The following is a 26169-nucleotide window of genomic DNA, read 5'->3' on the forward strand; positions in this document are numbered from 1 at the left end:
ATACCTGTCATAAGCAAATGCACATGGTATGACAATCATAAATTTTCCTATAATGCCATTACATTTTTGTTTCCGTTTTATTTCATAATAAATGAAAGACCTATATTAAAAGTAATAGCAGTAGAATGAGATGGAGCCAGGTTATTTGATGTTGTATGTTATTGTTATTTGAATAGGTGCACATTATGTGCACCTATTCAAATAACAAATGAATAGGTGCACATTTAACGACACACACTGAAACTGTTGTGAGAGAAATCCTTTTACATGTTTGATCCACTCCTGTCAAGAAAACGAGAGTGATGCCCAAATGGGTGTTAACAAAAGACAGAGAAAATGTTGTGTCTGTTTGTCAGGTCACACATGGTTGTGAGGAGTTGTTCGTAGTGACGAGGGCTTTCATTATATTTGGTAATGCTGCAAGGTTAGCCTCACATCTGTTTGGATAAATACTGCAGCACACAGCTGTGCATATAATGGAGCTTGAACACCAGCAGGAAACACAGGTCAGGCCAAAGGATCCTCATCATTAGATGCAGTTTGGGACATTGTAAGTGTTTTGGGGTTTTGATGCAACATGTGGAGAAAACAGATGTTTATTTAATCGTTATCATCACAGCAGAACACTCTGACCTCTGAGTAGCGCCCTTACCCATTTGAAGACGCTGTGAATTCGAAAGGTCACGAACATGGCTCGGGTTGTAAGAAGGGAGTGGATCTGCTGCTCTTATCTCGTCCAGAAAACTCTCTGGAGGACTAACGTCCTGAATGCCAGATGGGGTTTCAGAGACAGAGAGCGTCTTTTTTCTTCCAGGCCTGTGGGTGCTTCAGATCCACCATGAATGCAGTGGCATGGGGAGTGTTTCGCCCCTGGGTAGGAGTTTTGGTCTGGGGCCACATAGCGAAGGGTGTTTTTTCAGAGGAATGCTTCCCGTGCCTCAGTCCCACCACAGTCCCTTGTTGTTGTCCCAGATGCTAAGCTGCACATCCTCTTCACACTGATGAAGAGGAGGAAAAATGAGCTTGAGACCCACTCCATGCATACCTCTTCCCTTCTAGATGCCGATCTTTCCCATCTTCCACGAATTTCTCGGCTGAACAGATTAGACAGGCTGTTTTTGTGTCCTGTATCACGCAAGTGACGGTGACTCCAAGGCAACGGATCAAATCCATAGTCTCCTATAATTTCACCAGAATTATTAGGCCATTCTGATGCTTAAGTTTCCGTAGAGACATCTTGAAGTTGTCCTGGTGACTTAATCAAGATGAGGTAACAGGCTAGTATCTCGTCACCCTCAGACTGCAACTGTGTCTTGAGGACATCATGAGAAGCTGCGGTCATATTTATAAGTATCTCTAAGTGCGAATAAATGCAGGCGTCGCTACCGATGCATCGGTAACAACAAATATGCAACAGGTGTTGAACTCACTTTCCTCTCCTCTTGTGTCCTGAGGACCCCTCTGCTAAATCAGTGATGGATACTCCTGAGAAACTATCGTTATCTTGAAATGCAACACGTTAATAAATGTGGTGTTTACGAAAGGAGCCAGCAAAGTGAAGGCAGCACGCTCTCAGCAGACCCCAGCTTCTGTCTGCAGTGTTATGCTTCAAAGTGCTGGATAATTGGCCCTTAGTGTTGTTTACAAGTTGTTTTGAATAACCAGTGTCCAAACAGTGATGGCCGTGCAGCTGGAGGAGTTTGTTTTTTAATGTAATGAGGGACAATAGAAAGGAAAGAGACACATGCTGCTCTTTCCTGTCTATTGCCCCCCCCCCCCCCCAACAACCCCTTGGCCTCGTTCTCTAAACGATTAAAAAATAATATTTCCCTTCACATTTCAATATTTCCAAGGGAAACACAACAAGGTTCAACCATAAATTGTCACAGTAAAATTGACAGTTAGTATCTGAGAAGTGACTTCAACTTACACATTCGAATGTGGAGAGGAGATAAATCCAGGTTCCCAGGCTGAGTGGCAGAGACAATTTAAATTAATGATAATTAGTTGGGTGTGTGGAGGGATTGATTCAGGTCTGCTCGCTGCCTGACTGACTGACTGCAGAACTCATGTCATTAAACGAAAGGGAAGATTAGTCATGGAGGAAACATGGCAGTGTCTGATTGACCATAATTAAGATATTAAGCCTTGGCCTACTCAAAAAGTATGAGCGCAAGCAATCTCACTGGTATTTGTGATGGGCTGGATAACAAAATCCTATACAGCCAGTACTTACTGGCAGGATCTCTGGAAGATTGTCAGAGTTTGGGTTAGTGAGACAAAGCCCATATGTTGCTGCAATATTACATGCAGTGCAGCTAAGCAGCATTCATGATTTTTGAATTGATTTCAAATTGTATAGTATTTTAGAACAATTTTAGAACATTTTACATTACAAAAGGCAGGAAATTAGTTTTTTAGGCATTTCAATTATTCTCATATTGACCAAGATTTCAGGCCACAAGATACATTCTATATCAATGGCACCTCCTTGGTCAACATTTTTTAGACATATTTAACCCACCTTTACAACCAATTGTGCTACATCTATAACACATTATTTTAGAATGTCCTTGCCTACTGAACTGAAACACAACACTGAATGCTGTGTCTCAGCGTTGGCGCAAATAGTTGTCATGTTAACAGGTTACATAAACAGCATATGCTTAATTAATATCGCATTTAATGGTGGCAACACCTCCTCATGGCTCTGGCAGCATGTAACCTTCAGTTAGCCTTCAGTTGGCTAGATGTAGCTCAAACCCAAGTTGACAAAACAACAAAAAGAGTTTTGCACTTATATATTTAAAATATGTAACCTCCGTTTTAAGTACTTTAAACTGTCAATGTCCAATTTGCATAAGCAATAAATTCTTATTTTGGGTAGAGTTACTTTTATTTTAAAGAAAAAGGTCTTTGACCTGGCACAAGTATCGGAAAAAACACAAACAACACCTATCACTAATCAGTGATCCAGCCACTGAAACCAGGTAAGCAAGCTTTACCTCATAGCTTGCACTGTAAGAGATGAACCAGAAGAAATTGATATAACAGGAGCAGGAACTTTCGGCGAACACATCATAGACAGTTATTGTAAACTGTGTAGAAAGCAGGCAGCTGTTTACTGGTTTGTAGATGGGGCAGAATGCAGAAAGAACAAATCCTAACATTGTGTCCTCACAGATTCCTTATCTAACATACATGACTCGTCCTGATGCATTACTTACAGTTCTTGCGACCAGTCACGCAGCAGGATATTGTCCAGATTTCCTGTCTCTCTCGATAAAACATAATCAAGAGAAAATGTTATAGATTAAAGGGACTGGCTGCATATAGTCCACTTGTTTTATATCACATTTTGCTTATGTATTAAAAACTCTTAAAGCTATTATAACAATCTTTCACAGAGACATTAGGCTCCTACATGTCATCTTTCACAAACGATGCAGCTATAATAAGATATATTTAATAATGGATGTTTTGTGTGTAGAAAAAAACATGATGAAGTCGAGATTAATTAAATATAGCTGATCGCAATCATGAGTAGCAATTAAAGGATTACAATCTTTTTCAATGTGACAGATTTCCTTTGGCACCCAGAGATTAAAACAGCTCTGATCATTGTTTGATATGCGTATGATGGGTGGTCACTGTACAGATGAGTAAGCTATGTTATATCTGCTGAGATTCAATAATTTGATTAAAAGGGGATTAACTCAATGATACATTCAGAACAACAATAATAACACCTTGTCATATTTTTTCTAGCTTGAAAACAGTTGTACAGTTGCAAAGCCAGGAGCAAAAGTGACCCTGTGATCCGCCATGTTTGATGTGTGGTTGAAGTGATTGCACGTGCTGCTCGGAAATCGTATCCATTGAAATTATGGTTTGGCTGAATGGCTCTGTAGGTTGTTTATAAAGGGTTAGCAAGCTGACCCAACTTTGAACCAAACCTTGATATTGCTACGACTTATTGGCACTGGTCAACAATCGTGTCATTAAGCATCTTTAACAAGAGGGATTAATCTGGTTCATCAACCAAGTTCCACATCAGCACACAAGCTTTTTATGGCCAAACATGACATGTGCAGATATTCGGGGGTATTACTGACTGCGGCAGGTTGTTGTGGCTTTAGTGGCAGCTAGTTGCAGTGCTGGGCTCAGAAATGGGAGCAATGGGGACCATATTTTCATGAAACTGCTCCATGTACAATGACCCAACACTTTAATTAGGAACACTATCTGATTGTTGGTAAGAGTATGCAATTAGCTACACCTGCAATTTGTACAAGTGCAGCTAATTATCAGTATCAGAAGCAAGTGCTGCTTTAAGACATGCACGTAACTCCAGATAACTGCCTGGAAATCCCCAAGAGGCTGTAATTGATGACGTTTCTAACATGCGAAAGGCGAGTTGCCGTTAAAAATGTGATGCCTGTCTGTTTGAGGTGTTTTGGTAAAGGTACTCAGAGATCCCCAAAAAGGACGTACACAGGCTTTGTTACTTCATCCTTTTTGGGCACTTTAAGCACCAACACCGCAAATAGAGAAGCTTCACATTTTAAGCATGGACAAGCTTGTCTTGATCAATTCATCTACGATGTATCCATTGTTCTTGCGTTTTCCATTGTGTGTGTGTGTGCTTTTGTAGTTTTGTTCTGGCCTTTGAAGTTGCTGATCTATATATATATATATATATATATATATATATATATATATATATATATAAATAGATCAGGATAAAAAATAGGAGCCATTCACGCAGAAGATATCAATAAAGATGTCCACTTCAATGTTTTCCAAAAGTTGTAACAGAATTATCTTTGTTGACAGTTTACTTGTGGCTAATATATAAGTTAGAATGGATTACTCTACTGGTGTTGTTTGTTATGTTAGGTCTATCAAGCAAGCAACACAATTTTCCAACAGAAGTTGACAACTTTTCAGATTAGGTGTTTCCACTCTAGATAAAGTTTTGCACTTTGTAGAAAAACATGGCAAAAGGGGAAGTTAATCCGATGTGGTGTTTTGTTGTTAGAGCCGGTTCACCTCAAGTTTTGAGGAAGTGCATTCTGGGATGCTTTTCTCACTTCATTCAATAGAAATGTTCTCACATTTTCAGCATTTTCAAACCCAAACTTATCATACCACTGAGAAGTTTTCCTCATTCAGATGTTCCATGTGAACATGAATGAGCAGATGTTCAGCTGTACTTAATAAAGTGCTTAGTTAGTAGTAGTAACTGACTGATTTGCTAACTGCATGGTAATACCTCTAGAGAACAGATCCATAAAACATAATAAACATGCAGAATAACAGCACCCTGCTGCCGGCTACCACGACCACGACTCCTAAGTAGAAACTTGAAAAAGCTAGACACGTCTTTTAAAGGTTTTTCTTGAAATTGTTTTCACAGTGAAGAAAAACATTTCAAGCCAATGAAGTAAAAGAAAAACACAACTGTGCTGACCAACACAAACTCCTTAAAAGAAAATCTATTATCGAGAAATCTGGCATCAAGCTGAGTGGGATAGAGTCGGTTACTTAAAAAAACAAAACACGAATTTTCACAGCACAGAGGAGACTATGGAAACCATTCACTGCAGGTTGAAGTCATAGATCATCTTTGTGCACAGACGCTTATTGTAACAATAAATAGCTCATCTCTTAGCGTCCGTATCAATATTTTTTAAAGCCACAGTGTTCAATCCCCACAAGTGGGCTAAAAGCGTCACTGCAAATAATAATAATAAAAAAACTCACAAAATGCCTTAAGTTTGCTTTATTTGTTTAAGCTTCATCCTTGTGGACATTACATTTTTCCACATTTTATTGATTTATCTTCTGTTTTTCTGATAATAACGTTGCTTAAAGCAGCTTTAAACCCTTAAAGAATCGGATTAATTTCTACTGGGAACTCGTTCACCTTGACGAGGATGTAATTACGTGGGAATGAGAAGCAAAGAGCGAGACAACATTCACAAAGTACTTTGTACAGCAGCGCGGGGCAGGGTGTGTGTCGAGCCCTGCTGTTACTATCGGGGTCGTGGGATAATGCTGAAGAAGGAGGTATTATTAGATGTTTTTTATGAGCCCTTTTACCATCATGTTGCAACGCACAAAGACGTTGAAAGTCATTTTCTGAAGGATGTTTTAGTTTCTTGATCTGTTGGTCTTTCTATTTAATAGGGAAGCAATCTGATAAACAGTCAAAATCAAAAGCTGCCATGTCCCCCTAAAGAACAGTTTTTTGACAGTCCATTTAAAATGACTGAACTAAGAGCTGAGGATAATCCATCTGGTGGGCGACAGGTACGCATCACTGAGGGGCATAAATGTCCAAGTTAATGGTCTCCGAACATTCTCCGGATTTTTCTCCTGCCATCACCCCTGCTCCAAATGAGTCCATGTGTGGATAGTGTCCAAAGAAATCACCACGAGTGAGTGGACGTGTCGATGTCTCACAAGTGAAAGACACAAAGCTATAAAGATACATGTAGAAGACAGGGGCACAGACAAAGACGTCAAACTTGGTATTTCTGCAGCAGAGTTTCTACGTTACGTCTTATCTCTTGCATGCTGAGCCACTCATCATCTGAACGCTTTCCTGTTGTCTCACCACAGACTCTGTGAAAGACACACTTTGGAGAAACTCCAGGCCTCGTGGTGCAGATATGTTCCGGAGTTCATGAAATGCTCAAGTCATATTTGCATCTATTCTCCAACGACAATCACAGCGGATACATGACTTGCGAATATGCCAGGAGGAAAACGAGCTGGAGAACTCACTGGACCAAATAATGAGTTAATGTTGCTGTTAAAGATTTGTTATCAGGAGTAATTCCATGTAGCAAACCACTGAGTGAGTTTACAGAGGTAGCAGGAACTGTTGAAGCAGAGACGGTAGCCTCGAAGCGCTCGGGTACCAAATCAGATGAGTGTCAGCGGGCTTTGGGCTGAAAATCCATACTTATAGGAGTTATTTTAGTGACACTAGGCCTTTTGTCTCTCCGTAATAACTATGCAGCTCTGACAACGACCCACTGTTCCACTGGTATTAGCATGCAGATTCTCTGTAGTGCTACACCATTTCTGCCAGTACAGTGTGGATATTGTGTCGGAGGCAGGAATGTGCTGGATGTCCAACGCTGTGGGAGCTGAGCGGCTTAATGGATAGCTGTCAAAGTGGACTCAACAGGAACAGCTGTGTCTCCGTCTCACTGGAACTTTCACACTGAAACACACTTTGAGCTGAAAACATGAATTGTGGTACTGTAGGGAGATGAGATCGGATGGTCTACGCAGTATTGACTGTGAGGTGGTGCAACCTGAACATGTCAGGAGGATTTATTTCTGTTCATATTTTTAGACGCTGTCTGCCTAAAAACAGCTTAATCCAAGTTATGTCAGAAATAAAGTTGTGTTAAAGCCAGTGTGAAAGCCAGTGTGATACACCAGTGAAATTAAACTTGCGATTGTTGATATAACATTTGACTTGTGACCTCACCTCTGAAAACAGCAGGCGGTGAAAGAGACCTCAGAGTTTAGGGAGTACTTTTCAGTACACGACTGCCATAACAGAAAACACAAATGCAATGATGACAACGCTACTGCAAAAGCCACAACATAGAGCCACAATGTTGACAATGAGATGAACATACTTCTGCTTTTTTTTTCTTTGGTCAAAATGAGTCATCGTTTGTCAAAACGAGGTCAGGCCAGTTGCCGTTAAAAATGTGATGCCTGTCTGTTTGAGGTGTTTTGGTAAAGGTACTCAGAGATCCCCAAAAAGGACGTACACAGGCTTTGTTACTTCATCCTTTTTGGGCACTTTAAGCACCAACACAGCAAATAGAGAAGCTTCACATTTTAAGCATGGACGAGCTTGTCTTGATCAATTCATCTATGATGTATCCATTGTTCTTGCGTTTTCCATTGTGTGTGTGTGTGCTTTTGTAGTTTTGTTCTGGCTTTTGAAGTTGCGTTTTCATTTCTGCGTTGTGGCTCTTGCATCGATGTTTTCCGTTATTGTGCTCGTGTCTCGGCCAATGTACGAACGTCTTGAATCTCTCGTCATCTCTTCCACTTCAGCAGGTTCACCCTAGTAAAGATGTGAAACGTTAGCTGTGCTGCTCCCTGCTACAGCAGGAAGGGCACGGCCGCGTCAAAAGAGCCCATTGTGCTGCTGCTGTGGTTTGTTATGTGCCATGCAGGCCCGAGCCAATAGATGACCCTTGTTTGTTTCTGCACAGGACTGGGTGAGGCAGATGCATACCAGAACAATGGCAGCATCTCGACGAAGCCGGCGGTGACTGACTCCACGGGCGCTGAGGGCCCCCTCCAGTCCTGGACCCCCGCCGACACAGCTGACCCTGACACCGCTACGCCACGCCCCCACCTGGCCCGCCTCTTCTCCCGAGATGCCCCGGGCCGCGAGGATAACACCTTCAAAGAGCGACCCTCCGAATCGGATGAGCTACAGACCATCCAGGAACACAGCGGAGCGGCTTCAGAGTGCGGATCGGATAACCCAGAACAGGACCTAGACTAGGCTAGCTTTTTTGTCCTTCCTCTCCTCTCTTTTCTCTTCTTCCTACTCTGTCTTTCAGTCTCTCATTTAAGAGAGAGACAAGAATCCCATTTTCGACAAATACAAATATACCAACAACTACCGCTACCACCATGGCATCTGCTAGCAGCTCCGCACAGGCCGCCTTCGGGCTGGGCCGCAGGAAGAAGGACCCCAGCCTTTTGGATCAGATCGGAAAGTTCTTCGGAGGGGAGAAGAAGAGGAAGAGCAAGGTGAGAATGCAGGGAGAGCTGAGGTTGAAAGAAAACTTGACCTGTCTCATGTAACTCGGTTCATTCTGCTGATTCACTCCCAGAACCACTTATTTTTTAACTTCTAATTCTTTAGATCTTGTAAGAATTTTTTGCTTTATATACAAACGTGGTGGTTTTAATGTTGTTTTCATGGTGGACCTGAGTCTGATACTGTCCTACAATTCATGGTAACCGGCTGATAGTTGACAAATCAACGCTGTTTAATGGCTGTGGGTGCAGCTTGATTTATTTGATTTTCTTTTATTACAAAGAGGCTGTGATTTTGAATCATTTTGAGGATACTTTTCTATATTGTTCCGTTTTTCTTTAAATGGTACTGACATGCGTAGCTTTTGTTTTTAATATATCTGTTGTAAATGTGAAATGGTGGACATAGTAACCTTGTTACTGTCAAATTACAGTTTGCTTATTACAACTTTCGACAGAGTGGAGATAAGAACAGCTGTGTATGAGTTCAGGTACTTCCCTTGATGATGATGGTAGGATTTGATGCTGACACTGAGATATGATGCTGGTACATTTTCAAGGCTTTGGGAATTCTTTAGAGAGTTAGTGCTGCTTCGTCTCTGGGCTCATTTTTAAACATCTGTGATAAGTCGGCCCCAGGGACCGGTACTTTGCTGCAGTTTGCACAGTTCAGCAGTCTGCAAAGTCCCATTAACAATTATATTAAGACAAATGATTATATTATGCTATGAATGATCAAAGAGGAAGACAATGTTTATTAAGATATAATGATATGCAGTATATTTCTGTAGGAGCATATTATCCCCCCCCCTCTTTGGAAATATATACACGACGCTGCATCTCATAAAGTAAGAGCAGGCTTATCCAATCTGTCAGACAAGTCATCATTGCTATTTAATAAGTCTGTACTTTAAAGAGGTAAGGGTAGCAGAGTTTTTATGATAAGTAAATATGAAACCTTATTAATCAGGTATACTTTGTCAAAAAAGTAAGAAAAAGATAGCTTTTTGGTGTTGGCTTATTTTTACTGTAGTGAAAGTTCTGTTTTTGCTCCTGGCACCACTTTGTCCATCACTCCAAACAGACTGGGATCTACTTCCAGTCATGATGGACTGCCTGGCACTGTTGCCATGGCTATTAAGAACCAGACTGCAGCTTTGCTGGTTCCACGCCTTTCCACTCCATGGGGCCATTCACTCAGTGATACCATCTGGGGGTGGTGTTGAAACTGGGATTCAAGGCTCAGTGTCAAATGTGGTGTAAATGTTCACGGACACCACTGAGCATTCATTGGGATCCTGACTGCAACAAGCTGAGGCTGAATCCCTCAGCCTCCTGTAGTGATTTCAGGAGGAAGGCCTGGCAGTGTTACTCTGTATGTCCCCAACATGAGTCACATCTGCACAGCTGTGCACGTCACTGATGATGGTGAAAGGAAAGCAATGCTACTGAGAGCTAAATCCTGATAATAACGTCCACCATTTCTAACTCTTGGAGCACTAGTCAGTGCTTTGGCAAGGACATCACTGAGCAGGATGAAAAAACACAGTCCCCCCCCCCCCCCATGCCTTATGTCAACTATGAAAAGGTGTTCAGAGTAAGATTCAGGATGAGAACATTATTTGATACATGTATGCTTCAGGTCTCAAGGCTCATTTATGCTCAATGTCGTCTGTATGTGTGGGCGTTTTCTGAAAGCTTATAGTCAAAATGGGGCAGTACCACCTGAAATCGTGGGGGGGCAGTGTAGCAACTTGTTCAAGCGAGATGACCCTAAGGAATAAACCAAAATGAGGATATTTCATCAATGTCTGTACTTTGTGAGACTGCGATTTTTTTTTTTAAAGAAACTTAAGGCATCTATACCATATTTTAGCATGGCACACAGTTCAAGTCCTTAGGCGTGGCCATGATTGTATTCGTCAGAAATGATTGACTCTGCACTGCCCTCTAGTGGATGTGTTGCTTCACAGCCATGCCACTAAAAAGCACACAAAGAGGCGGGAGCCCTAAGAGCTTGTGACAGTTTTATCATTCGAAGCAGGAGCATAAATGAGCCAGTAGCAGGAGCCTGTTCTGCTGATCAGATGATTTTGTTTAGCTTTTTGTGAAAACTGTTGCTTCTTGAAATGTTCAGGGAAAATGTCAACAGAACAAGTTGTGAAGCTTTTAATTAACATTTAGGCTTGTGATCAATTTTCTGCAGTATTTAGTTCAGATTTTCTTGTTCTCTTTTTGCCACAAAAAAAACTTGTACAAAGATATTTATATACTATATATATATATACATATATATATACATATATATATATATATGTATATATATGTATTCACCAAGGGTTTGCCTTCAATATATGAGTGTTAACATCTCAACTTCTCAAGTAAATGACAGTCAGGTTCGCCCCACCTCTGTTGCCTAGCAATGTAAAACAAAAGAAAAAACAGGCTGCGCTAACTTTCTGCTCAAACACTTATTTTTCCAGAAACAATTAATAATGGGGACAACATTTTTTGCATAGATTCAGATCTGCCCTGCCTGTGTGCACAGATTCTCCACAGACACTCCTAACATGTACTCTGACTTGTTGGCTGCAGTGTTAGAGGGAAGATTGTGTCCTTGCTTGCTGTTATAAATTATGCTATGCATGCTTATTTCAGTAAAGCTCGATTGTTTTATTGTTTAAAGCTTTGTCTGATTTACTTTATTTGCAATCTAAGCCTGAGCTGTGACAAAGTGTTAAAAGGATGAAATGAGTGACGACACCAAAATAAAACCAGAAACGACTGCAGGAAATCAGCATTTGAATGCTAACAGGTTTTTTATTATCATTTCAAATTACATGGGTAGTTAATTGGAGGGGAAATTAAGTTTGCATGAACATTAGTAAAGAAAAAATGATTTGCGTATGAATTTCTTGAATGCCTGAAAGAATCACACATATGATTCGAGGCAGGAGTGATTTATTTTTATGAAACAAACCTTTTTCTGAGAAACAGAAACCCAAATCTGTGTGACACTGTTCTCTTACCGCCGGGGTCTCAGATGGAGCCCCACATCCGCTGTAGCTCACCTCAGGTTCACATGTCTTTGACCCAGTGGGGGAGTTTGAACGGATCGCTGCTGATCCCCGCTCTGTAACGCCTTCAACTCTTGTAACCATTTGTATCTGTTTCTAACCTGATCCTGTTCGGAGCTTTTTTTCCTTTTGGATTTCTGCTTGATTAAAACTCTTTAACAAAACTCTCACGTTTTTTTGGTTGTTTTAATTCATGTCTCCATGTCTCATTTTTTTACTCTTCTATTGTTGTGAATGTGTGGCGAATTGCTCTAACTGCTCGGCTATGTCCTGTTAACAGTCCAATTTTTGCAATATTACTGTCGGCGCCGTGCGTCTAAGAAAAGCAACGAGTGGTACGATGCTTAACTTTGAATATTCATTCAGCGTGTCTGGGCTTTGTTTGCATTCTGGCTCTTTAAGATTGTAGACGTCAAGACAAACAAATATATTTCACATTTGAGTCAGTCAGTCAAATTTGTTTTATGGGAAACGAAAGGAATTATCAGGGGAGGTTTAATGGAAAGTGGAGCTACTGCTTATCTCCCTTCTGATGGTTTGGAGTAATGGGTGACTGGCTTCAATTGTTTTTTTTTTAGCCTAAAGAGGAAACAGCGAGAGGAGAGAATGAAATAAACTCTGTGATCACCGCAGGCTCCACGTCCATGTTTCCTGGAGACACATGTGAATGTAAAGTCATTAATTTAGATTTATTTTGGAGAGAAGCGCCGCTGCTATTGAGTCATTTGTATTCGTCAGAAGCAACTTTGTGTTAACGTGACCAGCAGCATGTTCGCAAGAGTTAGGCCTCTCGTGACTTCCGCTCGCAAATTCAGTCGGTGCAGGCTTATTTAAATTTCTGTTTTCAGATGCTAAAATGTGCAATTGTATTCATCTCCAGTAGCCGGGTGCCCTGAGACAGGAGGCTGTTACACTAGACAAACACTGCTTAGGAGCTTGGAGAAACTCCTATTCTGTGGAATGTGGTTTTATGGGCTTCTTGTCAAATGTTTAAACAAATGAACCTTATGGGGCTGTGTGGAAATTATTGCGGTGGGGTGGAGGCCTAAATATTATGGGTCTTAATTTAAAAAAAAGAAGAAGAAAACCGTCTCTCCAGAAATTATAGTTTCCATCATCCATCATTTATCTACACCACTTCTTTGAGGGTTGCAGGGGGGGGCTGGAGCCGGTCCCAGTTGACATGGGGCACAAGACAAGGACTGACATACACACACCATTCAGACCTGGTATTAACATCTGTCCTGAGTGATCCGATCACAAGTGATAAGCATTAAGCACGTGTGAACGTACTCAAATGCCTCCTCAACGCTTCCTGAGATCCGAACACATCCTGGTGTGAACACGCAGGATTCACCAACGACTCTCAACCTGTTACAGTTTAAAAATGACTCCAGAAGTAATGTTCTTCTCAGTGCACATATCTGGATTGGTTTCTGGTTGCTATATCAACACTCAACAACACATGCGTTTCAGTAATTCTTTACAAACGGGTGAAATCTTTCTTTAGAGCAGGTGTTAGTGCAGCTCATCGATTCATTTCCGCAGACACTCAGGCTCACGCAAAAGATCGTCGCAGACATCCGTAAACTCAGGCTGCGTTAATAAGAAAACATCATTTGGTCTTCAGGAACACAAAGGACCTTCTTGGTTATTTTTATTTTCACATAGAGCGGGGAAATGAGTCACAAATGCTCACCAGGTCTGAACAGAGCTACAGAGACAAACAACCAATTATGAGGAAAGTTTGAGTTTGACCCTAAATAGTTCAAAGATTACGACTTAATTTGCCACTACAAATTATGGAAAGAAAAGTTCTACTGTAATTTGAAACCTACTGATATCAAAACACAAAGATTTTCAAACTTCAAACAAAAAATGAATGTATAGATCCCCTTCACTTTTCATACAGTCCCTTAGTAATTAGTTTTTCCCTCATCGGTCCTGAACGACAGCACAGATAAAGGTTTAATTAAGCGTTTTACTCTGTGCTTGATTTTGCCGGGTGCGAGACCTGATTGCCTTTCCAGTATCGTGCTGCGGCTGCCAGTGGAGTCTGTCTATCGCTATCAGGCAGATCGATTGGCCCAGCACCGCCTCTGCAAGTCAATCTGAAAAAGTGCAACTACAAAACAGAAAGGATATAGGTGCACAGGCTGATATGTGCATTTCAGGTGTGAAGCTGCAGAGACGCTGACATCTGTAACTCTGCTTCCTAACAACCACTGGGGGGGGCATGGCCGTGTGAAACAGAGGAGTGCTGCTTCCTCCCAGGAACGTCTTGGCTAATGATGAAGATAACAATTCTCAACCATGCATTTCCAGCTCTCCCCACTCCAAGATTAATTATTAAGCATCATTCATAATGAAGCAGGCTGGCCGAACTGCGACCTCTGACCTCTGCGATCGTTAACCTGCACTTTGCGGTAAGCTTCGGGTCGGGGACGTCTTCGTCCTGAATCCTGATTTCTGCCATCGCCCTCTTCGTTTCCTCCGGCTCCTAATACCTCCTCTGAAGAACAATGTACAGATGCATCGGAGAGGTAAAGATTAAAGAAATAGTTTGGGTGAGAGTTAGAGAAGAAGATCGACACCACACATCTGTCCGTTAAAAATTCAATGAATGTTTTTTTGGCCACATGGGGTCGGGTGTATGTATTTCTTATGTACATTCCCCAGGTTTTTGGTTCCTACCTGCACATGTTTACGGGGATAATTGAAAAGGTGACATATTAGACATGCCATTGAGATAATAACCCTAACCCTAACCCATCTGCGATAAGTACTGAGTTGTATTTTTGTCAACTCGACTACCTTATTTTGTCAATTTCCTTTTTATGTATTCAATAATAAGTTAAATTTAGTGTATATATATGTTGTTTGTCTTTATCCTAAAATATAGAAAGAAAAATGAACCTACAGACTATTTTGTAAAGAGATTATTTACAATTAATCTTTTATACAAAGCATTTTTTTAAGTGCGGATAAAAAGAATAGAAGAAGAAATGGCTGAAGTGACGACAAAAACTGCAACACACAGCAAATCAAACACTATTATAAGGAAATCCAAAGGAAAGATGTTTCAACACTGATTGTGCACAAATAGAGGTTTGTGTGTGTGTGTGTGTGTGTGTATGTGTGTGTGTGTGTGTGTGTTTTACATGCAGATGAAAGTGAGCTGTTTCTCATCTCTTTACCTTCTTCTTCTTCTTCCCTCTCTCGTACAACCACTTCTATTCAGACATCAAACAGGGTCATTGATTGCGAAGGGAGATTTTGAGGAGAGGTTTGAACAGCAATGGCTCCACCGGTGGCCGCACAAAATACTGACCACTTACCAGAGCGGCTTCATATTTAGCAACAGGAACAGCTCAGACCTGGCTGAAATGCTTCTGTGCCACTGCTGATGATCTGAAAGTAGCCATCTTGATTAGGAGTGTGCAAAAATGGAAACGTCACACCCCAAAAATATGTTTACATCTTAAATGAAATACAGATACATCTGCTTAATCTGAATGTAATAGTCCGTCCCCATGAGAACACACACACGCAAGTTCTTATTTTTTCTCTTTCAAATGGAATATAAAGACAGAAAAGGGGGTTTTCACATCAAAGGGATGAAATTGGAGACGGCTCCATCCTGGATTCATACAGCTTCATTTCCTCTCCTGTTTCTTCTCTCATCTCTTCTTCTTCTTTTCCGCCGCAAACAAAAGGTGAGGCCGCCAAAGCCGCTCTTTTTTCTCCCTCCTCCCTTTTTTCTCTCTGCCTCCATCATTTGCATCCATTCAAAAAACATAGGTGTTTTCACAAACTCACACACACACACACACACAAACAGAGACACACACACAGAGGAGCACACACATTAAAGTGGACATAACTGATGGGGTTCACTGTTGAAGTACTGAGGAAGCAGATTTTACACGTTCGTAGTAAAATCTCAAAATAAAGACATTAAGGTGCTCGTGATGTGACAGCGCACGTCTCTCACATCGTGTGAACGGTGCTGCTGCAGATCCTTTCCACCCTTTTGGTTACCTTTAGGCTCTTTGATGTGAAGTAATGGGTGTGAATCATCAACAGCGCGGCCTACCCCCCCCCCCCTCCCCCCCACACACACACACACTGATGTAGACATACACATTTTCCTCCTGCATTAATGGGGTCACAGAGAAAAGGGCTGAATGAGGCAACATTAACGGAAAAGACTGGACATACTGAGTGGGTGGAAATGTGTTTGTTATTTTGCCCCTCCCGTGGGAAGAAGGTTGGAGCCGTACTTTTCACCCGATATGTGTCTGAGCTGTTTGCATGTTTGATTATATGATCCTTTCTCTCTTTTCTCGTGCGCACAACTTTTTCCGGGCCTTATAGACAGAGCGTATGGACCTGCGTGTGTCTTGGTAAAGCCTTTGTTCATCTGACTTGGAAGCGCTTAGCTGCAGTGGTTTGTGTGTGCAGATAAGAATTCATTTTCTTGTTTGAGATAAAGCCATGACAACAGAATACAAAAAATAAAAAGCCTCTGATATGAACTAGTCAAATGTCACTTAGGACACACACTAACTCTCAGAAGTGCTCGACACCAGACTCTTTAGCCAGTACAGACGCTTTTATGATGAACATTTTAAATACTTTTTTTGCCTGTCACATCTGAATGGGGATAAAAATGCTGACTGGTCTCATCCTGTAATAAGGTAACAATTACAGTAATTACCATGGTGACTGGGTGACAGCCAGGCAGGCGGTTCCAGAGCTTTAATTCAGTTGTTGTCAGAAGGAACCGAACAATGGAACTAGCTGCTTTTTCATTTCCTGTCTTCAGTATCATCATGATATTCTAAAATTACTTCTTTAGCGAGCTGAAGCCTTCCTTCTTCAGTGTAACCTTTGATACAGTGTTTTTATTTCTAATATATACATTCCTCAACTCAAGTTTTAAAAATGTTCGGCTAAGTGTAGCAATTATAACGATAACCCTGTTTATTTGCTCCCTATAATTATGTTACATGAATTTCTTTATTTGCAAATATTGTAAAAGGGTGTTGAGATGTGGTTTAATTGCCCTGAAAACATGAACTCAGCACACTTTTTTTTACAGTGTGCATGCTTTTCTCCACATCACCACGTCAAAGCACATGAACACCAAAGTCGGAAAAAAAACGCCTTCTCAACTTCACGACCTTTTGAGGAGCATGTGAACGCACAGTTCATGAAATTCTGAGGGTGGAAGTAGAGTAGAGTCGGCAGCATGAAATTATATTCAAATTCTCAGGTGGTTCCTCTCAGCAGCCACGTCTTTCTGTGGTTTGTGAGGTCAAGAAGTTCAGACCTTGATTCAGTGAAGTAACTCTTTACACAGGTGTTGGAACAGACAGTGAAAATGATCAGAAAAACATTGAAAGAAAAGTTATTAAAATTATAAGTTTCTAACCATCACTGTGCTGCAGATTTGTATTTCTTCCCTCCACTGTAACAAACCACAGCTACGTGCACAACACAACACACGGTACATGCACTGTAGTCTGATCCATACAAAATAAACACATCCTTTTTATATGTTGATCTAATGTACTGAAGTTGAATATTACAGCATTGTGTTTTACTGCTGCCTCCGATGATGATAGATAAAGATAAAGTTATTACATAACCTGTAAATTGATTCAAAATTCAATTCAGAACTAAACGCTTGTTAAATAAACTCATTTATGCAACAGCTCTGAGCTGCTGTTCCAATCAGCCACCTCCTGTGGTGCTGGGGCAACATGTCATTCTGGTGCTTTTGTCTTCATCATTCAACAGGTAAGTGGAACAAGCACCAGGACGGCCTGTTCAAACAGGAGTGATTTTCGATTGTTCATTTATTTCATTCCCTGGAGGTAAATAAACTCTTTTGTAACAGGGTTACTTCTCCATCAGTTAAGACACTAATCCTACACTTAATGATTTTCAGTATTTGAGGAGGCATTTCCCTCTCAAGAGTTTAAGCCCAAGTTAATTTTGTTCTGTGCATAAACATACATTTTACACGTATGTCTATTGTTCCTCTTTCTTTCTTTTTCTCCTTTCCTTCCCAGGGATCCTTCCGTGGTGCTCTCTCTCCAGGCCCTCAGAAAGCGTCTGCGACCTCCCCTCGTAAGCGCGGAGCAGAAAACGCTGTGGTCACCTTCTTCCGCACAATTGTGAGTAATGCTCCGAACGAACTCCACTGATCGCTCGGCGACTCTCTCTGACCTTTCCCTCTGTCGGTTTCTCCTGGTCTCTCACTAACTGTGATGAATTTCTATCATCAACTCTTCTTCAGGTGTCCCCTGCCCCTCCTAAGTCCAGGGTGAGTCTGATTCCCACTGACCCTTTTCTATATGTTAAAGTGCATACAGCTCCAAAATGCAATGCTGAGACTTGTTCTATATTTGCCTATATCTTCATGATAAATACAATATATCATAGACCGTCTTTGTAAATTGTAGTGGTCCATTTGCATACTTTGTGGCAAAGAAGAGCACACTAGTACTTCTACATTAATTCAAGAAATGCAACAATCAATCTGATCCTGCTCAGAGACTAAACAAAGATATTTTAAATATTTATGGTCCTAATGTGCACTTTCCAACCTTTGCGACTATACTTTTGCCAAGAAAGGATGACAAGTGTGCAAAGAGATACAACTTAGCGATATCGATTTAAAGGGATCCCAAGTGTATTTAATGCTTTTATGTCTGTGTTGCTGCTGAATGTCACTAAACCTGTGCCCTTTCCAATGTGAGCATCTGCCTCGCTCCTCTCTCCTTCCCCCCACATATCTGCCCTCCTTCCCTCTGTTCCTCATCTGCTCCTGCCCCCCCGTGACCCTGTGACTTCTCCCCCTCCTGGACGGACCCTCCTACCTGCCTCCTCTCCTTCCCATCCTGCCTTTGCGCCGAGTAAGACCCCCGTTTCTATTTTGTCCCCTCTGTCTTTTACCTCCTGTGCTTGTCTCTCGTTGCTCTACACACCCAGTGGACAGGACTAGCAGCCAAGATGGGCATGGTAGGTTCGGCTTGCCTGATGAAATTGAAGCAAGGGCGAGTGAGGCCATCCTCTAAAACAGTAGCTCCATTTCCATGTTGTCTCCATCAGGCACTTTAGCCGTTGTAATCTTCAGTCCATTTCAAACAGAACATTTCCATTTCGTGGCTTTTCCTGCCGCCTAACTCGTCCATTTCACGTACGTACATTGTTATAAACATGACAACACAGGCATTACTCCTCTCTTCATTATCCTTGTTTCATTTCCAAATTCCTCTGCGGCTGGCTGAAGTGAGGTTGCCTTCTGCTTTAAGTGACGTTATCCACACTTCATTTAAGCCCCTGGTGATGGTGTGTGTTTGGGAGCGTGTGTTCACTTAATCTGAATCCTGAGGCAGCTCTAGGCTGGATGGGCGTAAAGATTGACATGTGGCCAAAGGAGACACTTCTGAGTGGGAAACAAGAAAACTCTAAAGAGCGCATTCCTCCCCCCAAATTCCACACACTCAATGAAAACAATTCCATAAATATGCCTGATTTTGAGGGAAATCAGTTAAAAACAAAAAATGATTTTCTCGAAATGTTAAAGAAAGTGAAATCCAATTCATTTGTCCCCCATTTAATGGGTTCTTCCCTGACCCATAGCACATTCTTCCACCAAGTTTCATGGTTTAATCCATCCAGTTGTGTTTGTGTAATCGTGCTAACAAACGAACAAACCAGCAAGCAAACAGACAGGTATGAAAATCTCCTTGGTGAATTCATGGCTGTCAGGCTGTTTTCCTTTCTTTTTCACTAATCCTGAATTTAACGTCTAGTTGCCTCCGCTTTCCTTTGCAATATGTTGCAGTCAGTCGATACATGCAATGGTTCATAAAGGACAGTTTTGCCTGTGCATACTTAATCTGAATCGTTTTTCAATCTGCAAACTGAGGCTTTCCAGACTCAGTCGAGCACATACCTCCGCCGAGGCTAAACAATCCCACCAAAGTGAACTTCTCATAGTAGAAATGTAAAAGAAATAATGAATTGCGAGTCAAAATAAAGCCTCTAATGGTCTCTGTGGTTGTTCCTGTTAAATATGAACACACAGCAAATCCAACAACTGCGTTTTAAAGTTCTGTTTGAAGGGGATTAACCTTCATATCAGTTCCCATAGCTCAGTTTCCATTTTATGATGGGATTCAACATCAACATCTCTGCATGTTTGAGCGTTACCAAAATAAAATACAGTTCCTCCACTTTATTTCCTCCTTGGAGGAAGTGAATAAAGGAACTTCCTGAATGTCACAAAGACAGAACGGGAAACAAACTCTTCAAGAACTGATGAGCATCGATTTGTCCTTTGCTGTCGTGTTCTTAAGTGACGGCTCTCGGTCTTGGTACTGTAACCTGCAGGTATGTGGATTGATTGACATGTGGTCTCGAGAGGGTGAGACCTTCACGTTTATACGAAGAAAATTCCCGCCTCTTTTCCACTAAAAGAAAAACTCATTGGTGTCTTGAAACTTTTCCCTTTTTCACCGACCCTTGCTAATTTATAGCTCCTTCGCTCATGTATAATTCAAATAAAGCTCTCGGATGAAACCCCTTCAGCAAGTGGAACACAATTATACTGTAAGAGTAGGGAGGAACTGGATTGCACCAGAACGGATGGCCGGATACTTTCATACATGCCCTGGAGAAGCAGGTTTTATGTATAGTATTCTCTCCTGACTTTTCTGTTTGTCTTTTATCATCCCCCTCTCCCCACTGAACTGAAAAGCATTGACGGGCTCCATGCAACAGCTCAGTCCCCAGTCAAACATCTCCAAGACTCTCTAACACACTGTCTGTCTCTTGCAGGGCAACCAGAAGTCCCAGTCTAAAGCCAAGAAGGCCAGTGCTGGGGACGGAAAGGGCTCCCTCACTAGGATCTTCAATATGGTAAAGAAAGACACTGTGTTAGAACCTGATATCCAAGTGGCTCCTCTCAACCTTTTATATCGCGAGGAAATTAAACCGTATTGAAATTTGAATATTTCATTAATCACTTTCGTTGCCCTTTTTTTTTCTTTCTGCCGCAGTGATGATATCACCAGCAGAGTGAGTAACTGATACCTGATGTAGTTGAGTTGAAGTCTCTGCACATTCGTGCAACATTGATATGCTCAGAAGACATCCTAATCTCATCACTGCTGCAGCTGCAGAATAATAAGAGGCTTTTAGAGGCCAGATTGATCAGCGTGCACGCTACAAGCTTTGATGCCAGCTCGGGTATAATCATGCTGTGGATGGATCCAGTTTGGATAAGGGTCCAGTGGGGGCTTTAGCTAACGTACTTTAACTGCTTTACAGGGAAGAGGTTGCTCGTGCACAATGTATAATACAGCAATATTCGGCAGTGCCATCAATCACTTGCCAAGCCCTGTGAGCATCTTCAGGCGCTTCTGGGGACCCACTGCCCACTGGAATATGAAACCAAACATTGGACTCTCTCTGTCCTGATGTGCTCATATTGACAATCTGTTTTATATGCAGTCTATGAGATATTCTGAAGTTTATTTGACTAACTTGCTACACATGAAAGCAGTAGCAGGGATGATGACGCCAAATTCATAAGCTAGTTTGTAACATGTTTGTTCTGTTTTGTAAACGTTGTTTTTTTGCTTGTTTCTTTTGATTAAAGCTTTTTTTTTAAAGTCTTTATTCAACATAGGCAAAATGTGTCCCTACCACATAAAAAACAAGTCTCTTAAATGTTAACGATATACAAAGTATTGATTTAAGTGTCTTTGAATACAAATAATTTATAAGCTGGTTAAAAATGTGTATAATGTCCTGTCCTTTATAAGTTACCGTTATATATTAATAGCTGCCATAATGCATTATTTTATAGTAGCAATCACTCAGATTACTGTGGGGCTGTTTGAACTTAAAACTAGTTCTGATGGTCAGAGGCCCTGCACCAGAAAGACAAGTAACCTTCCTCCAGTGGCTCTCAGTATGAACTGGGCTGCAGAGATCAGGTGCTTCTGTTCACAGCACATCCACACACTCTATTGACATCTTCCGTATTTCTCACAGCTTTTTCATCCTGAGATATTTGTATTCTTTACTTATTTTCATTAATGGGACGTTTCACATGTCAGAGACATCTTCAGCATGCACACTCGCTCGCGACGAATCCCCCAGATAATCTCCTGCCATTTCCTCACATGGGCTCTTTGGGCATTATCCTGCTTTTAATTGGGGGCTGGCATGTGAAGCTCGAGAGAAGGTCGTATACTTGTCATTTGTCCCCTACTGATAATGTCAGGAGATTATTTTGGGTTCAGTGCATGTCCGAAAGCAGCTTTAGTGTTTCTGATCTGCGGTTATCGTGGAATACCACACTTTTAAAGTAAGACATTAGAGGAGAGATGATAAATCCTAAGTCAAAGGAAAAAATTAAATGTCAAAAAATTAAAAGTCAAAATTTCTCATAGCACAGATGGAAGATATGACTCGTTTCTGCTGTTGTGATTAAGGAGACCTCAGGGATCAAACCCCCAGAGATTCAGAGTTTCAGGACATGTTATCTTGTGTCTCACTCACCCAGGCCTGCTTTAGACCACTGTCTTCACAGCGACTGGACCTTTTAATTTACAGACACTTCTCATTTGTTTTCATACTGAATGCCATGAACAGGAGTGGCAGCTCCCACGCTCTGCCGGTTCACCCCCGTCAGTGTTTCATCAGCCGGGCTCTCTAATGGCACCTTCCATTAGTTGGTTTAGCAGCTAGATACTGACGATGGACAGAAATCCTAATTTCCCCGGGGGCTGCATCCTCTTCTGTAGTGGCTAAACTGTTGTCACTAATCTGCATGAGAGTAAACAGTGTGGAGAGGAAGAACTTCTGGGACGCTGGTTTCACGTCTCTCTGATAGGACTGATTAGCTCTGGGCCGTCACACCATCACTTCTGTTTTTTTCTGCCCTCGACTGGCGTCACGTTACAAATGTAAATGAGCACAAAGCCACATTCACTTTCAATTAATGTTCAACACTTAGTTTCTATTCACTCTCTGCTTTCAGATAATCTCATTTCACTTGCTGTGTATTGAGTTTTCCTCTTTCATGACAGACAATAGATTTCATTTGAGGAAAAGCTTAGAACAAAAGCACAATCCTCAGCCTTCGCGAGCCATCCATAAAGATTTATCTCATGTGTATAATCCTTCTTTCTCTCATCTGGAGTCCTCTACTCTTCCTGTTTAGTTTTTTTTTATCTGAATAGGAGAGTGGGAAGAGAAACAATACAACGTGGTTTCGGAGATGGCTTTGTTGTAAACACAGAACATCTTGTCTGGAATTCAGGGAACAATAAAATGGAGACACAGGGTGTTTGGGTTCTCCCTTGAAAACCTTAAGGACATATTTGAAGGATTTGTGAAGCAATATGTTCCAACAGCTTTGCCTCCTGTCCAACTCTATTTCCTCTCATAGGACAAAAACAGCACAAACCTGCTGTAGCACAAACCATTTTCTATAAAAAGCTAAATAATAAAATAAGGTGTAATAAAAGTTGGACGTTTTTGCGTCAGAATAAAATTCTGAAACATTTCCCTTCACCTGAGTATCTGCATCACATTTCTGATGCGCCTGCTAATCCCATTGGCTTTACTTTGATTATTCATGTATTTATTTATAACATATCGTATTTATATAAATTGTAATTTATTATTTTTGAATAACATTGTTTAATTCTCAAATTATTTTGCCTTTGTTTCCCAAAATGTTGACTGCTGTCTAACTTCTCTATAGCTCTGATATTATCAGAGTTATTTAGCCTTGGTCTTGTTTTTCAGTTTAAAAGCAGGAGAGTTATGTGATTTAGTGAACTCGCATGTGAGCATGGCTGTGTCTCAAATCTCTATTTTACTATACAACTATTAAATATACTATACTCGTTATGAAAGGACTTCTATAGAGGACGGTACACCCATTGTTCACGATGCACTGTGGGATACAAAGAGTGCACTATATAGGGTATACCAATTGATCTAACCTCTCCGACACCACTACAAAATGGGCAGAGTGATACAGAGTGATTAGTGAGTGACAAAGAATGAAAACAGAAACATCACAGTGGTTCTTTAACGGCACGGCCACCTGCACATATTCATCTGGTGATGTGTTGTGTGTTTTGCAGGGAAGCAGGAGCGCATCTCCAGCCAAACGCTGAGGTCCCTCTCCACTCGACAACCCAAACCCCCCCCCCCCCCCCTTCCCACCTTCCAACAGCTCGAGGGCAGACCTTCAAGAACACGGGACTAACGTGGGGGAGAAAAGGAAAAAAGAAAAAAGAGGAAGAAAAGGAGGAAACCTTGTCACCCGCTCACACTCGACCTCCCCTCCGCCTCTGATAACACTTTAATGTTTCGCTAAATCCCTCGCCTCTCCTTGCCTCTCCCTACCCCCCCCCCGCCTCCGCCTTGGCTGGTAGATAGCGACACAATCTGTTGCCCCCCCCCCCCCCATCCCCCCATCCCTCCCTGCATGCGTGGTGCTGAGTAGTTGTCATCATGAACTGTTTGCTGAAGTTGACCCTGAAGCCGCTCACATGTGCAGCCTGAATGACCCCTGCTGACCCCCCCCCCCCCGCCGCGGCTCTCTCCCCCCTTATACGTGTGCTGCTTGAGTTCCTGTGGACGTCTCACATAGTTTCTCTACATTTCAAATTAAGGTGGCTGAACTGAAGCTCACCCGGAGCATCTGAAAGTCGAGGCCGGTGCAAGTCCAACTGACTTGACCGTCACTGCCGCTCGTGGACTCGGATGAAAAGGCCGGGTGGCTTCTGTTTTTAGTGAAGAGTGATTTTCTGTCTCATCGCGCTGTCGTTCGTCGAACCCCTCCGACCTCGTGTTTGATTTTTTTCTAATAATTGGTTTAACAGTGTTCACATTGTTATGGGAGCCATTGTGTTATTTTTCCATCCTCGTGTCTTTAGCCGTTGCTAAGTGTCCTGTCCTGAATGTCACGTCAGTCTGTGTTTGTCGTTACGGCCGGCTGCAGGTTTGTTGTGGTGAAGGATTCACTTCTCAAACTTTCTAAAATCCATATCCTGTAGCAGCCACCGTGAGCAGGAGATAATTGAGTCGTTTCTAACGCGTTGTTTTTCTTTTTCAGTCCACGAGATTATGATTCACACTCATTCTCACTTCCACATGCAGAACTAAAGAACTTGAAAGGGAACTATTTTCCATTTTTAAAACCCTCCCACTCTGAATCCGAAGCATGAAGCCAGATTCAGAGCTTCCATCTCTGCTTCAGCGTAGTCTTCTCTGTGTTTCGTAAGCGCAGCACAAGTGCCTTTTCCTCCTGACTACCAAAAAACAATGTGCTGTGTCTGTGGATAATGATAAAGAAAACACAATTTCAAAAAAGGTGCTCTGTAACTAACTCTGTATTGACACATTATAAGGTGTTTACTTGGGAATGTTGTCTGACAACACTGTGCCACTCGGGCTGTTCCAAACGTCCCCCCCCACCCCCCTCCCAACGCAGGCCTTTGTGATGTGTGGCGTCCGCCTCTCCTCCTGTTTGTGTGTGCTTCAGCCTCATCGAGTGCTGTGTAGTGTTTGTTTCTTTCCCCAAGTGAACGAATGTAAAGATCCTCCTCATTACTGTATGTGTAATAAACATGACCAGCCACTTAACTGAAAAATAAATAAAAAGGATAAAACCAACTCTATTTACTGTCTCGTGGAGTGTGTGCTTTGTTTACCTCGACACGACCGCCGAGGCTGCACCACTTTATAGCTGAAGAGAGATCCTGAGTCGGGTCACGGCTCCACAGCAAACACAAGTGGGACATCGTTTCTTTCATAAAGCCGCTGAGTGAGTGATGGTCATTCAGGATACTGAGCTGCAGCAGCGGGAGCTTCTTCAGGCTCAGGTGTAATCACAGTGTTAGAGCTGGGTGAACCCTGTGAGATAGCCTCTGGCCTCCAGGCTTGGGGAAGACACAGGGGCAATGAGTTTGGGTTTATTAGACCCAAAGGTGATTTGTTCATTCACCTGTTGCTTTCTGAACAAACACACATGGGAGCTGCAGGCCGTCTGTCCCGGTTATTAAATAGCTTGACACACAATCTGAGTCTTTATCCATGATTAGAACAAAAAACCCCAAAACTCATGACAAAAGTATACGTCATAGAACATAAGCCTAAAAGAATAGTAATTGAATCAAAGTGATCCATTCTAAATTTAAAAAGCTGATAACCTAGTTTTTATTCTTAAAGC

At 41.8% G+C, this 26169-nt stretch overlaps 2 protein-coding genes across 7 annotated transcripts in view; both read left to right on the top strand.

The window, feature by feature from the left end:
* LOC133964913 (myelin basic protein-like) overlaps positions 1-8554 on the top strand; it is a 58675-nt gene extending 50121 nt beyond the window's left edge. The window contains exon 4 of the mRNA XM_062399234.1: positions 8256-8554. Coding sequence (XP_062255218.1) covers positions 8256-8554 — 299 coding nt within the window. The remainder of the gene's footprint in view (positions 1-8255) is intronic.
* A 116-nt stretch (positions 8555-8670) lies between these two features.
* Positions 8671-25618, top strand: LOC133964914 (myelin basic protein-like). 6 transcript variants are annotated; one of them, XM_062399236.1, is made up of 7 exons: positions 8671-8805; positions 17972-18076; positions 18199-18225; positions 18894-18923; positions 20748-20828; positions 20969-20987; positions 24077-25618. In XM_062399236.1, exons 1-6 carry the CDS (start codon positions 8686-8688, stop codon positions 20969-20971), a joined length of 366 nt encoding a protein of 121 aa, XP_062255220.1. In that variant the 5' UTR covers positions 8671-8685; the 3' UTR covers positions 20972-20987; positions 24077-25618. The 6 variants fall into 6 exon arrangements, with proteins under 6 accessions (XP_062255220.1, XP_062255219.1, XP_062255224.1 ...); XM_062399235.1 differs by lacking the exon at positions 20969-20987; XM_062399240.1 differs by lacking the exon at positions 18894-18923.
* The last annotated feature ends 551 nt before the right edge of the window (positions 25619-26169 follow it).

This window comes from Platichthys flesus, chromosome 11 (assembly GCF_949316205.1).
Source record: "Platichthys flesus chromosome 11, fPlaFle2.1, whole genome shotgun sequence".
NCBI lineage: Eukaryota > Metazoa > Chordata > Actinopteri > Pleuronectiformes > Pleuronectidae > Platichthys > Platichthys flesus.

Bases quoted from the DNA above. Each gene is read 5' to 3' on its own strand.
- LOC133964914 (XM_062399235.1), top strand. From the start codon at position 8,686: ATGGCATCTGCTAGCAGCTCCGCACAGGCCGCCTTCGGGCTGGGCCGC. The intron at 8,806-17,971 runs GTGAGAATGCAG...TTTCCTTCCCAG, and splicing joins AGAAGAAGAGGAAGAGCAAG to GGATCCTTCCGTGGTGCTCT. The intron at 18,924-20,747 runs GTAGGTTCGGCT...TGTCTCTTGCAG, and splicing joins TAGCAGCCAAGATGGGCATG to GGCAACCAGAAGTCCCAGTC.